Here is a 14615-nt window from a genome sequence, read left to right on the forward strand (position 1 = left end):
ATCGAAATGTAGAGACTATTTTTAGTTCAAAAAAGTCAAATCCACAGAGACAGTCGTTTTAGCGTGATCCAAAAACGGAACAATCACATTTGTATTATTTGAGAACAAAGGCTACCTAGATCAACCCAGATTGCTTACCAGATTTTCATAAGTAAAGAGACACAGTAATAATTGAGTGGTGACTAAGCTGATGATAAATCTACTGTGAATTAAAAATTAAAAAAAACCCGTGAGTGTGGGCATTCAAGTATTCCCCATTAGAGAAATCAATTTATATATCGAATTTGTAATATTGCACGTGTGAGTGATTTCAACAAATACACCAATTATGAATATGTATGACATAATAAATTATAGACATATCCAATGATATTAAATCTTTGCACAGTATATTCAACCTTATAAAAGAAGCAAATTTGCCCGTGTAAGGATAGGATCTAGATTTATTCCCACTGATAAGCAAGGAGTCCTGTCTGAACTCTTTTCTTCTTTGACACATAGGCTGGTTAAAATGCAATAGTCTATTACCTCTCAACACACAGGAAATGTTCCATTAAAATTCTACAATTTACAGGGACATGCAATTGGAAAACGCAGTCCCTGGGGGAGGGGGGTTTGGAAATCTCTCAGTATTTTGGGATGTGTTCAGACATACCTAAGATTAACGTGGGTTTTGTTTTGAAGGGTGTTTTATAGCAACCCTACCTGTTACAGAAAATGAGAAATGTACACCAATGGGTAAAGCAAAAATTCCCACAAAAAACATGCTATGTACATACCAACTGTACTGCAACAGTGATTCTCTGTGTCTTCAAGGTCAATTGAGATTCAGTCCAACTGAGCCCTGTATGAACGCGCCCCAAGAACCAGCCAGACTGAGATGTATCAAGCACTGCCTGTATATTTCTAATATTGTGATCGATTGCATTTGGATAGAGGACTACATCTATGATGAAATACATGCCATTCTAAGGAATGGTATTGCCAGTCTAACTGACAAATAAAAACATTGGAACAATTCTATTTCATCAGTAATCGCTAAAATAATGGTGGTTGCTCTGTTCCTAAAGGCAGAATCTCTTCCTAACAAAATATAAACCACAGAAGAGAATATTTGGCTTTCTTTGTTGTAAATATAAAATCATCTTCACTGTATTTCTTTTAAATTCCACTGACACCACTGGAATAAGCTAACCAGTACTGCTTTGACATACATGTCAACAAGGCCCATTCCCATAGACACCACTGAATTACATAGATCTATCCATCTCTGCAAGAACTCTTGCTGAGTACAATCCTGGCCTTAGTAGAATACAGAAAAGCTGTTGATTATAAGATTACGTTGGAAACAATAAGACACATGCTATTCAGTTAAGCTGATTGCACTCAGCGAGAGTTTCCACAGAGTTGGATCAATCTACATAGACTGATGGTGCTGATGAGAATGGGATATATAACGGACCAACTACTTGGACCTTTCCGACACTTTCCAGAAACCAACTTATTATAACTATGATTTATACTTTTGTCTTATGTGGTGATATAATTTTGAATGAGTAATGAACTGCATGGCTATCAGTTTAACGAAACAATTGCATGACAAATGTTGCCACAGCACAAGATGACTGCAGCACATGAAATGTGCCCATAAACAAACGAAAATTTGTTGCTACAGACAGAGAACTTGTTGAGACTAATGAAAGGCATCATTTTCCCTATATCAAACGGTCTTAATACCTCATATTTCCTTAGACTGTAAAGCCAAACCAATACTTCAAGGCTATTTCTGGCCAACAGGGTGTGTGTAAAATCAATCGACTGACTACTAGTAAGTAATGCAGGCCTATGAATATAAAAGAATTCATCCTAAGAAGATTTTTGAATCTAGTAATTGCATGTGCTAATTTTAAGCATTAAATCAATTAAGATTCATTTGAAATAAATGCATTTACTATATCCGCAGAACAAAATTAAAGAAAAGCACTTTCCAGAATATGCAAATTTTCCACCATTTTCACTTTTCTTTGTAAATCAACTGAGAAAAAAATATTGATAAAGACATGAATACCCAGACCATTTCAGTTTGCAATTCTGTACATAACATAAAAAGAATCACATAGAAAATACACCATATCCAGCATACTTCACTATTATTAAAATGGAAAGGGACACAGAAGAAACACAATAGCCAAACTATTTCACAACATTCTCTTTCCTTTACTTGTAACACACATTGTGAAGGAGGAGCATAGCAAAGATACATACTGTGTATTTTGTTTTCTTTAAATTCCAGTCAACTTGCCACATGCATTCCCTTTTGTACTGCTTTGTATTATTTTACCAACAGCAAATTATGAAAATTGAATATTTCCTTTGGATGAGCTAAATACCACAGATCAACAACTTGGTTTTCAATTATCACTCACTTATAAAATCAGATTCACACAATAGTAGTGTCAGGTATCACTACTTCAGTTTATTAAGCATCGTCGTTCTCATGTATACAGCACCACGTAAGATCTGCATGTGCACATTCACGTAAAACTGATAAAAGCCAGCGATATCAGTACGGAGACAAATATCACCTACATGAAAAAACTCACGTATGGTTCTAGATTAAGACATCTGCAGGTGTTTCAAACATAAAACTTTCGGAAATGACATAAGATGTCTTTCTTTTTTTTTCTTTTATCATTCAGAGTTACCCACGTATTCAGATCATCAATAACTGTAGAATTACAATACTGAGACACTCATCCAACAGAGACCTCTATTAAATATCCTGACAGTCTGTGAGGGGCTTAAGGCAATATCAGGTTTAGCAACTGCTAGTATGCATCCTATCAAGGGCATAAAACACAATGTAATTAATGTCACATATCACAGGCTGGTTTTAATGCAAACTCCATGTGCGTCATAATACAATGGCATATGGGAAGTTAAAGCAATTTGCAGTTAAATGTTGCCAATTAAATGGATTAGCTTTCCTGAGCTATCTTAGGCTGGACTAATTATAAAACTGTATTATGTTATGAAGAATCAATGTATAGATTTTTTGCTCTCCCTAAGAAACACCTGCTACAGTGAGTGGAATGGTCCACATTCTGAGATCATAGTTCAATGGTATGGCCTTGTTTGTATTGAAGATACATCAGGTTATGTCCATAAGTAATAACCATTTATAGGGCCACCCTGGTGAGATTATAACACAGATGTGCTTGATAATGATTTTAATGGAATCAGTGTTATAATCGCAGCAGAGCATATAGCACAAATGGAAAAGTAACACGACACGTACTGGTTGGGGAACAAAATGTTTACGACATACCTGCGGGGTGTTAGATTGCAGTTGCTTCTGGTATGCGTCCCTTTCCCTTTCAACCTCTCTCAACTTCCCCTGCGCCATCGAAAGCTGGTCTTGGTTTTCTCGTAAAGTCTCCATTAGCTTGTCTCTCTCGTCCAACATGTTCACCATCAATTGCTCAAAGTTTGCGTCTTCCCCAGAATACTGGGAGTCACGCTCCGAGGACCCGTCTTCGGCTATAGTAGGCATCACGTCGCACATCATTCTGCGTTAACAAGATCCCACTGAAAACTTGATAATAAAATACCGGGTGAGCTGACAGAAAACTGACACAACACTCCGAGATGGTAAAAATGGATCAATGGATCATTACAGACGCATGCCGAAAAGAGCCGATTTTTACCTCTTGATTACACTTTAAGTAACATTCTTGTAGCTGAAATCAAATCCCTCGCATTTGCTGTATATTTCGTGAATAATCCACGTTCCCAGAGGTATACCATATGGAGAAAATACAACCAAAAAATTCCCCTTTAAGCCGACTCCGGCCTCCTACTTGGAAGCCATTTTCCTCTCAATGGGAAAAGAGGTCACTCCCATCGTTCTTTGCCGGGAGAATGCGCGTGCGTGAATTGATACCGGAAATGGCCGACAGCTTGGGTAGGTGTGAGCACAAACCGCTTTCCCCATATTTTCCCAAAAATGATGTTATTTAGTCGTTTGTCTCATTGGTCAGGTCGATGCCGCGATCGGCAAGAAAGCCTAGGTCGCCTAGGAGGCACTGTGGCAGCACTCAGACTGGTGAGTTTACTTTTCATTCATCGCTGATCGTGCAAGACGGTGCGTGTTGACAACTTGTTGAATGTGGCCTTGTTATGCAACGCTACTACTGCTAGTACTACAAGTAGTGGTGCTGTGAAAGAATGTCTCATGAAATCGATACTTGTTTTTTTTTTCAGAGAAATGTGCCTTCTGCCGATTTGAGTATTTTACGAATTGCACGCCACGGGGGGAAATGCAATTTTTTTTAATAAATTATTGTTGAAAATTTTTTCTTTAAATTTATTTCATTTTATCATTTTGATTATGGTGAATTTTAGAAGACCATTTTCCATATTTGCTTAATCATAAATGGGTGTTTACCTAACAATATTTCACCAAAAAAATGGGTCCACAGTTAAATGCCTCCTTGTTTCATATTGTTTGTATGCTTTTGATAAGATAAGGGTTTATTCAGCCATTAATATATTAATATACAAATAATGGTAATTGGATTGCTATTCTGGTAAAATGTATTAAGTTTTCTAGGTTGCTTTAAATATTAGATAAATATTTATAGGAATATACCATTATCGGCATATAACTACTATTTTATCGAACTGTTAATATATACTTTTTGTTGAAAGCTTTGAATGGCATGATCTTTTCTCATTTTCAGATGTGACAGTGTATGATTATGCCAACAGTGACAGGCAGCCAGTGGCTGCGTCTGGAAGAATGAAGAAGGCAGCTGTGAACGCTGTGAACCATGAAGGTCAGTGTCTTACATAGCCTAGTATAACTGTGTATATATATATATATATATGTATATATATATTGTTACGGGTCAGAGTACCCAATGCCAGCAAAAATCAATGACAAAAGATTTAAAGAAGTTTTAATATTTTATTAAAACTAAATAAACTTATGACAATAACAATAAGCTATTCTTAATACACAAATAAACCTATCTGAAAGCATGAAGTGTCCTGTGTGAAAGTCCAATGTGAATCCGTCGACTGGAGAGTGAATGGAGATAAATCGGCTCAAAGTTCAGTGAAAGTGTCCGATGAAATCCCACAGTAATTACAATGCACGTTCCAGTAGAAAATATGAGTGTCGGTTCAGTGGTAGATAGGTTCCAAAAAAAAAAAATTCTCCTTCAAAAGTCCCAAGACAAAACTCAGTCTCCTATCTGTTCATACTCCCAGCGTCTGTCTAAACTAATGCTCTCGAGATACTCATGCTCTCGCGATATGGTGACGTCATAAGCTGACCTACTTATACACAACAATATATATATATATATATATAAGGATGTCTTGCAATGTTGTTCATGTATAATTATCATTATTTATAATAGAATAATATCTAACCAAGTATAAAACATGTTTTTTTTTAGTGAAAGAAATGTGTGGTCCAACCCCAGAATCGCAGGCTCTGACATGGTTTGAGAAGAACCTCTCAGATTTTGATTCTGACAGTGAAACTGAAGAAAATGCTGTGAATTCAGAAGATGAAGGTTTGTAAAGTTCCTGATACATGTTATTGGTATAAAAATCTCTCTCTTCTCTTTGAAGAAATGGGATGGATTTTAACACAGATTTATAGATTTAATTTTTTTTAAGAAAGGCAAATGTCTGCATTTTAAAAGTGATTATTATAATCTTCTATCAGGACTCGTAAGAAAAACATACTGGGACATTTCACCAAGAGAAAATCAACTTTATAGTGAAATCTTGTGAATGATATATATGTTTTTATTGAATTATTGTGTGAGGCCTTAAGCATGTATTACATCCAGACAAAAAAGATAATTCATCCATTAACCTTATTTTAAAACTCTTGTGGATATACTAAGTAAGTAGATTTATCAACAACAGTGTTTGCATCTGTTGAGTTTTTGTTTACTACTTTCTTAAATGAAAAGACATTTCAATGAATACTTTACTAGTGGATGATGAACATCTGTAGAGTATGGGCATAATTTTTATCTGTCCGGGATCCTGTTGTGGGTCATTAGTTTCTCACTTTATAGAGAAACAAGGAAATGCATCCCACTTCTGGCATGACAGACAAACCTAACTGAATGATCTGTTCTGTTCTGTTCATTGTTACAGACATTGCAGAAATTTTGCATAACTTGTCCATGAAAAAGAAGACAAAACTTCCCAAAAGTGAGACGAAAATGTGCAGAGAAGGATTTTCCTATCCCGTAGAAGTCTGGTGGATGGTGTCAGACTTTGTCCAGCCAGAGGATGTTGGGATATTTGCTGCAATCTGTAGAACTACACATCTGATAACACACACTGCTAGGTTCTGGATCAAATTATACCACAGGTAGATTTTCATGTTACAATATTCACTGCTAATATAGCTTAAAGAAAGGCACCATTCAGTCTCTGTTGATCACTTATGCTTTCCCATGATAATAGTTTTCAAGGGTATACTTTTAAGTAACAGTTATAACACAAGCGAGGAAGGTACATTAATATCTAAAAAAAACTATTTACAATTTTGGCAGGCCTTCTGAAAAACTTGAAACTTACTTACTTGTTTCCAAGTTTCTCATCAAATTTGTTTGTGAATGAAAAATTTTAAACTGTTGGTTCATTATATATAGAGCTCTCCTAAAATCTTGCCATTTTGTATTTCAGATATTATAACATTAACATCCCAGTGCCAGATGATCTTAAACCAACCTGTATGGAGAGACACCATGGAATCAAGGCAAGAGTTATCCAAGCTCTCTTTCATCTGCACAAACCTTTTATTGAGCGGACCAAAGTCAGTGTGCCATTTGAGGTGGATTTATACAGCGTTGAGGCTATGAAGTGCCAACTGATGTGGTATGAAACTGTGAAAAACAAGTGGCATTTTTCTTTTAAATTTGAAAAACGTTCAAAGACGACTTGTCCACTGACTAATACAATGTCAAAATCCAAACGCCAGGATTTATTCCATGGTTACAATGATGTGGACTTCAATCCGGACAGAGATTGTGCCATACTGCAAGTTTGGTGCTTGAATTTTATCTCTATTCCCAGTGTCATGGGTTTGCTGCTTAAAAAGGCCTATCTAAATGTGAGTCAGAATATGCTTAATCATAAACTCAAACTGCACTTTGGGCCACATCAGACTGTGAATTCCAATGTGATAAGCAGCAGCGATGTGCTGGTGACTTTGGACCCTGTGGTGAATATTAAAGTTCTCAGGTGGTGGGACACATTGTATCCCAGATCTATACACATGAGCAGTTGACATCTGGTTCAGTAGTGAACACAGAGGGAGGTTTGGGAAGGGGGGAGGGGCTTGGGGTTGTGGAATGAAAATTGACAATGTTGTGCAATTATCCCAGAAAACTTCGAGAAGCAAAGTTAAAAAAACATAATTCTGAAAAAAAAACATCTGAAAAAAAAATCACATCCCTTTAGAATAAAAAAATCAACATCTTCACTGCAGATCCAATATAATACAAGTTGCTTTCCTCGTACTTATAGATGGTTGTGACATTTAAAGGACATGCGGCAATTATAAAGGACTTGTTGCAGTTTGTGTTTAGAAGCTGGATATTCTCATTTAGCAATGGCATGTTTTATATATTTATTTTATTAAGTTATTTAAGAATGAGAACAGTGCCCACATGTACCAGTGCTTTCAGTGAAAAACTTTAGGGAAGTCTGAGATTTCCAAATAAAGAGCTGTGTAGAAAAAGGCCGATTTTGTTTTTGGAGAGGTACAATTTTTTCTTCTATATATTAAAAACATTACAAGTTACTTTTACAGAACAGAAACATTCTCAGTATCTTATGATATCAAAGCAAAAATTTATTGATCACATCTTGAGAGTTCAATCTTTTCTTCAGACACTAAAAATGATAAAAAACAAGGTAGCTTTCAACAAATAAGTGTTCATAGTCCTAAATGTGAATATTCAACGCCATTTGCCTGCAACCAACCATTTCTTTGCATAATATTTTGATGACCATAAGATAACACAAAGTTGCAAAATAAATGGTTTAAAACTTCATAAAGAGCACCAGTTTTATTACATATCAATTGATGTTAATATTCCTAAAAACACTTATTCACATTTCTTATAATTGTTATTTACATAAACAAAACGTCACTTTACAGAAACTAACACATTAAATTTGTTCTAAATGCACTTAATTAGCATTTTTGAAGTATTTTCTTTTGACACATACATAAGGAAGCTGCTAGTAACAAATCTCACAACTGTGCTTTTCATTTTATACCCTTCACCCCTTTCAAAACAAACCTCGGAACAAATGACAAAAACAATCATTGGAAAAGGATATCAATCCAGTTAAATGCACATTAATATTGTTAAACAATGGAAGGGCTAAATTTCCCTAGGATTAAGTTTTTGAAAAATTCCCTGCTCGTGAGTCTCAACACTTTGAACAGCAGTTTAACTTGATGCATATTTGATGGACTCCATGTCCAAGTGACCCTTGCATCTGATAAGTCTTATAGCCATCTCCATTACATGGAGCATAGTATTAAGCTGGATGAAAATTTTTTTCATCAAAAAAAAAAAAAAAAAAAAAAAATCCTAAAACCTAATATAAAAATGCATAACTTTGCTATAGTATGGCAATGAGGTATTGCAACATTTTGGATACAGTTCTGATTTTTAATTAATTTCTAATGTTAAAATTCAATGTTAGCTGAATAAATCATACTTATTGTGTCAAACGTGGTACGTTTTCATCATCACCACATGGAGAAATTTCATTAAAAGCTGGGGTTTAAAAGCCAAAACAAAAGAACAAGCTGTTTCATTTTTAGGTGATCACTGTAGGTTTTTCTCTGCCAGTTAGCTCTCGTAGCTGCGAGATTTGAAGAGCAATTTCTACCAGAGGTTTCAACATTTCCTGTAAAAAAGTTAAATGTTAATAAATGTATTTAAAATAACTTTTATAAAAATGATTATCTCTAACTTGTACAATCTAGCAAGTATAAATAGTTAATACAGCATCTTAAACAATTCACTATTTTTGTAACTGTTCTGAGATAAAAAGGATACTTACATCATATGCCTTTAAATTAAAAAAAATAATAATAAAAAATAGCTCTTAATTTTTTTTGATTTTTCCTTTTTCTTTTCATTGTTGTGAAACATTTACTGTGACAATTGCCTAAAGAGAAATATAAAGTACCTGAGCATCACCATTCAGTTTGGCCTGATCAGATTCATAGCTGTCAATATACATTCTAATGGTGGCGCCACTGCTGCCTGTTCCACTCAGACGGAACACAATACGAGATCCATCTTCAAAAACAATCCTTATACCCTGAAAGGAATCAAAACTGTTCAACATCTGTGCAACAACAATAAAAAATAATTGATACAAAAAAGCTGCTACTAAATGTTATCAGGAAGGGAACTGCAAACTGGCAATCCTTGATTTTAAATTACTTATTAGAATGGTCATGCAGACACTATATTTAAAAGATGTGCTGCAAAATGAAAACATATGGGAGAAAGACAGCTTTAAGTGTTTCCTTGATAGCATTCAAACAATACTTCTCAAAAAAGAATAACATCACCCTGCTAATTAAATGGAGAAATGGTCACTTTACCTGCTTTTTTGTCACGCTACCATCTATTGGATCGGTGTATTCAAAGTTGTCTGCCAGGGCCACCTTGTAAACCTTGTCTCCATGGGAGAATGACTTGCCAACAAATGAAGGGTCACCAACCAGGTCATTAAGTTTGGCCATCATTTGGTCAGCTGGTGCACTGTCCACTTCCTCATAGTCATACCTAAAGACACATGGTAATTTGGTGCATTTTCTCAGAATAGCATTTTAAAGCTCTAATCATTTAAATATATGTAAACGCGTTTGTGAATCCACATTAAAACTTGTTACATTCACTGACACAACTTGGAACTTTTATGTAAGCATCATTTATTCTAGAATTTCTGTAAGTGCACTTTTAAAATCATCTTCAATCACAAACCCCTTTTTAGAAGCTAACTCTGAAACTCAACAGAATTTAAACAAAAAATGGCAAATCATTTATTCTTCACATTTTTAGTGTAAACTTTCATGAGTTACCTATCTGAAGTTGAAATACCTGGTGAAAACATTTCTTCCAAACTTCTTCCAATGATCCTGCACAATACCCTCCACACTTTGTTTTCTATTGGCGAGAATACTTAGCCAAGCCAGGACTGCCCACAGACCATCTTTCTCCCTGAAATTTAAAGATTTTGAATGATTTAGTTACTTTTAACCAGCATTTGTAGTTATTGAGCCATGAGACTGCTGTTCCTTACAGAAGCTGATAAAGGCTGAAACTTTGCACGTGAAAAGAACAACTGGTCCAAAACCCAAGCTGAAGATGAGTAAATAAAGGGCTTTTATTTTAATTTTTCCATTAAAAAACATGATTGGGAACTGTGTCATATTATCCTGCATTTGGACAACAAAAAAAGAAAGTGGTTATGCTCATGGGAGATAATTTTATAGATACATATAGTTAGGCATTGAGAAAGGCTCAATTCAAACTTGTATCAGAAATATATTTAGCATGGAGTTTGAGTTAGTTTTCTATTTTATTCATAGATGAGACCTTTAAAACTAACCAGTTTTCAAATACAAGAAAGAAATAAAAAAAGAAAAGGAAAGGAATTTAACTGTCAAGTTGATCAAAGAACACTTCTCAGTAATCATCTATCAAATGTTGGTGTACCTTATGTGATCTGAGCCTGTCCCAAAACTTTCCTCTCCACACAAGGACAGTCGCCCTGCATCCATGAGATTACCAAAAAACTTCCAGCCTGTTGGTACTTCAAAGATTTCTTTTCCCAGAGCTTTAGCAACCCTACAAAGTTGTTTAAAATAAATAAATAAATAATATTATTTATTTATTTATTTATTTATTTATTTATTTACAAATAAATAATACTATGAAATGGATCTAACCCAAATTTTCTGAATCTAATTTTATATTTTCATCTAACAGAATCAATGTCAGATAGTAATATGTCAGGGAAAATCTTTATAAACAAAATATATATTAAAAATAGAAATGCCTTCAGGTTTAAGGAAAATAAAAAAGAGTTGAATAAAACATATTTGCCAAAACTTCTGCCACAAAGTATACATGGTCAGCACTATGTATTATGTTCTTTTTAGTTTGAAAAAGCGTACAATATAGTACCATGAAATACAACACAATACAAAATTTCTCATACCTGTCTACTGCCCCAGCAGTGGGCATGCTCCTGGCATACCCCCTAACCCCTGTCTTCTTGAAGTAAGGGATACACTCCATGTTGGCAGCTATCACAGCCAGAGAGTCAGATGGGGTGATGAAAAAGGCATTCTTACCAAGGATCATGTTTCGGTCCTGCAAAAATTAAAATAGGCCGTTTGCTAAAGGTTATACTGTGCAACATTTTGTAAGAAATTTAAAGGAAATCATTACTATTTTTTCATACTGTCTGTAAAGTTACACTGTACAATAAATTGTACACAATTCAATTTCAATAGATAGAAATCAATAATATATTGTGGTAATTCTTTGTATAGTTACAATGGCAGCATTTTTTTCATAATTTCCTTGCTTATGCTTTAATTTCAAACCACTTTTCTCTGCACAAAAAATGGTATGAAAAATAAGTAATAGTCTTTTAAAAAAAAGGGAAAAGGAGTTGTGGATAATTTGAAACAGGGGAAAAACAGTTCAAACACAAAATAGTGCCTAGTCAATAGACACATATATAAGTCAACCAGACCATGACAAGGCATGATAGTTGCTATAAGACACTCCTCTCAATGATGTCAGTGATATCTTGTGGTAAACCAACCGTGATGTTCTGGCCAGTATCTGCAGTAACTGACAAATGTGATATAAACCATGATAACAGAATTAATACAAAACTAACTGCAGTTCACTGACACAAGAGACACAATAAGGACATAATAGCTGTATAAATTTATGACATGCACTGTGATAAAAATACATGTTTGTTAGCTAATAAAGAAAGTTGAATTGTTTTAACAATTACTTAAAAGTTAACTTAAAATGGAGGCAACTAAAGAGTAAGCAGCAGAAAACTTAATCTTATAACCTTAAAAAGAACATAACAAAATTATATGCATCATAAACATTTACCCCATCTCCATCAAAAGCTGCACCAAATCCATGGTTTCCTTTTTTCATTTCATCTACAAGTTCAGCTGCATATGTAAGATTGGGGTCAGGATGGCCACCTCCAAAGTCTGGCAAAGTGACACAGTTCACTGCACTAGTCTCTGGGGCACCAAGCTCCTGGCAAACTATTCGTTTTACATAAGGCCCCATGACTGAAAAAAAAATGTAATTTCCAGATAATTATTGTCTTTTTTTTTTTTTTAATCTCATTATACCTAACGGAAATTTATTATCATATATCACCAGTGCGAACCTTGAAACAATTTACTGAGGATGCTTTGTTTTAATAGAAAAAAACTGTCCATTAAAATTTCACTACAAAAGCAGTTTCACCGCATTTTAGGTGGGCTTCCTATTATACAGCCACTGGCAAATGCCCATGAAATGATAATAAACATGATAACCATCAAAAAATTGAGATAATGGGTACACATATGTAAAACTGTCTACTATACCTCCATGAAGAGCATTCAGTGTTATATTTAAAGCTGAAGGTCCTGTCAGCAGTTCCTTTATGGCACCAAAATCAAAGATCTCCTTCATCAGTCCACAATAATCCTCTACGGAGTCAATAACTTGCACGGTGAACTTTCTTCCATCAACCGTGAAATCATGAGTGTCTAATTTAGAAAGATCCACATTGAGATCTTTACAGATTTTGTACTTGGTTATTGATTTTGACAGCTCAAAAATTTTATCTGTTACGCCTGATGGAGCAGGGCCTGTAAAAAATAAATCAAATTTAGAGTATTTACTTGTCAAAATAAATCTATTTAATAGTTATGAATGCATAGGCCATGATAATCAGATCTGTAAATATTATAAAGATGTGCCTCGCTACCCATGTGGAACATATTGCACTGGCGTCACAGAAAGATGACATCTGTGAAGTCCAACAACAAGTTCAGGATTACAATACTTGGGACATACATTTCAATTCAAGAACATAACCAGGATATTACAGCTAGTGAATTAAAATAAAGGAATTACAATTGGCCAGTCACATTTGTCAGATTTAGAGATTGGTGTTTTACATCACAAGATAATATTCTTTCCCATATAAATAAGTAAATATAAAGACTTGCACAATTATCAATAAAAAAATAACATCGATAATTTTTCATCAAATAAATAAATAAATAAATAAATAAATAAGGAAAAACATTATGTAAAAAGGGAAAATAAAGATAAAAAATAATAATGAGCTGACCTCCATTAGCAATATTAAACTTAATCCCAAAGTCTCCATTCGGGCCTCCTGGGTTGTGACTGGCAGTGAGAATAATGCCCCCATCAGTGCCATACTTCCTGATGACGCAGGACACGGCAGGGGTGGACAGGATGCCATTCTGTCCAATAAGGAGCTTGGAAACCTAAAAGTGCAATGATTTTTTACCCTTAGGCATCATAGTTAGCATATCTGTTATTCTGAATAAATAAACATCAAATTTGTATATTGCCATTAAAGGAACAGACATCAAAATAAGACATGTATTAAAATGCATATTTGTAATCGACACTCTATTATATAACAAGCACACTAAAATTAAACAAAAAATATCCTCTTTTTTGTAAATATTTATAATATTGTGCATGTACTCAGTACTAGTATTTCTATCTCTGGGTTATCATTCTAAAACAATCACTTTTATTCTAACCAAAGAAACATTTGTGGAACATATCAAATTTAACCACGTGTATGAGTGTGTGATGTGTAGATTAGTTCAGACTTTGAGATATAGTCAATAACAGTGCAGCTGTACTCACAATCTTAACACAGCGCCACGTACATGTACGTTATAATATAGTTGTGTGATGTAGTATTTTAGGCCATGACAGCCAAAATAAATGTCGTATTTTCCCTATAAACATACCCCATTAGCAGCTGCCATCTGCACGATGATCCCAACAGCTTCCTTTCCGAAAAATCGCCCATCTCCTCCTACAACTAAAGTCGAACCGGCGAGTTTCTCCCCCAACGCATCAAGCGTACACTGGATGAAATTCTCAGTGTAATTCCCTTGTTGAAATACTTTTACATTCTTACGAAGACCACTTGTTCCTGGCTTCTGGCCTTCAAAAGGCTTCGTTTCAACTTCGGAAGAAGTGAGAGTCATGTTGCGCTTCTGTCAGGTGAGAAATTGTGCAGAATCCGGGTGGAAGTTGTCGTGTTTATACTGTCCCTGTGTCCTTCAGTAACTAGATCAAGGTCACGACATAAATATTGCTCTTCGATCCCCATCATAAGTGATTTTTAGAGAAAATATTGATGAAATATCACCAAAAGTTGATTTTTATCAATCATGAGATTAAAAGTGTAACTGATAAACTTTTCTCATTTCTTTTTCAATTCTTGAG

The 14615-nt window shown here is 34.7% G+C and overlaps 3 protein-coding genes across 17 annotated transcripts in view; 1 reads left to right on the forward strand and 2 right to left on the reverse strand.

Moving 5' to 3' along the window:
- Positions 1 to 3876, reverse strand: part of LOC106180122 (liprin-alpha-1) — a 72548-nt gene extending 68672 nt beyond the window's left edge. For 13 of the 14 annotated variants that reach the window (XM_087001624.1, XM_087001614.1, XM_087001622.1 and 10 more), the window contains exons 1-2: positions 3708 to 3876; positions 3329 to 3595 (exon numbers count right to left, since the gene is read on the reverse strand). In XM_087001624.1, coding sequence (XP_086857750.1) covers positions 3329 to 3568 — 240 coding nt within the window. In that variant the 5' untranslated portion in view covers positions 3569 to 3595; positions 3708 to 3876. The other variant, XM_087001612.1, reaches the window with a different exon arrangement.
- LOC106180124 (transmembrane protein 183) lies at positions 3808 to 7780 on the forward strand. 2 transcript variants are annotated; one of them, XM_013564022.2, is made up of 5 exons: positions 3808 to 3964; positions 4743 to 4838; positions 5466 to 5585; positions 6184 to 6403; positions 6721 to 7780. In XM_013564022.2, the coding sequence occupies exons 1-5, from the start codon at positions 3808 to 3810 to the stop codon at positions 7322 to 7324; spliced, it is 1197 nt and encodes a 398-aa protein (XP_013419476.2). In that variant the 3' UTR covers positions 7325 to 7780. The 2 variants fall into 2 exon arrangements, with proteins under 2 accessions (XP_013419476.2, XP_013419475.2); XM_013564021.2 differs by having other exon boundaries at positions 3928 to 4105.
- Positions 7781 to 8093: 313 nt separating this feature from the next.
- Positions 8094 to 14592, reverse strand: LOC106180121 (phosphoglucomutase-1). The gene is made up of 10 exons (XM_013564013.2): positions 14132 to 14592; positions 13468 to 13630; positions 12713 to 12979; positions 12219 to 12409; positions 11296 to 11450; positions 10791 to 10922; positions 10173 to 10292; positions 9674 to 9857; positions 9250 to 9384; positions 8094 to 8964 (listed from the first exon to the last, which is right to left on the reverse strand). Exons 1-10 carry the CDS (start codon positions 14372 to 14374, stop codon positions 8875 to 8877), a joined length of 1680 nt encoding a protein of 559 aa, XP_013419467.2. The 5' UTR covers positions 14375 to 14592; the 3' UTR covers positions 8094 to 8874.
- Between the last annotated feature and the right edge of the window lie 23 nt (positions 14593 to 14615).

Source organism: Lingula anatina, chromosome 1 (genome assembly GCF_051362555.1).
Source record: "Lingula anatina isolate TDL-2025a chromosome 1, LinAna3.0, whole genome shotgun sequence".
Taxonomy (NCBI): domain Eukaryota; kingdom Metazoa; phylum Brachiopoda; class Lingulata; order Lingulida; family Lingulidae; genus Lingula; species Lingula anatina.

Bases quoted from the DNA above. Each gene is read 5' to 3' on its own strand.
- LOC106180124 (XM_013564022.2), top strand. From the start codon at position 3,808: ATGGAGAAAATACAACCAAAAAATTCCCCTTTAAGCCGACTCCGGCCT. The intron at 4,839-5,465 runs GTCAGTGTCTTA...GTTTTTTTTTAG, and splicing joins GAACGCTGTGAACCATGAAG to TGAAAGAAATGTGTGGTCCA. The intron at 6,404-6,720 runs GTAGATTTTCAT...TTTGTATTTCAG, and splicing joins TGGATCAAATTATACCACAG to ATATTATAACATTAACATCC.
- LOC106180121 (XM_013564013.2), bottom strand. From the start codon at position 14,374: ATGACTCTCACTTCTTCCGAAGTTGAAACGAAGCCTTTTGAAGGCCAG. The intron at 12,980-13,467 runs GTCAGCTCATTA...TATTTTTTACAG, and splicing joins GTTTAATATTGCTAATGGAG to GCCCTGCTCCATCAGGCGTA. The intron at 9,385-9,673 runs GTAAAGTGACCA...GATTCCTTTCAG, and splicing joins GTAGCGTGACAAAAAAGCAG to GGTATAAGGATTGTTTTTGA.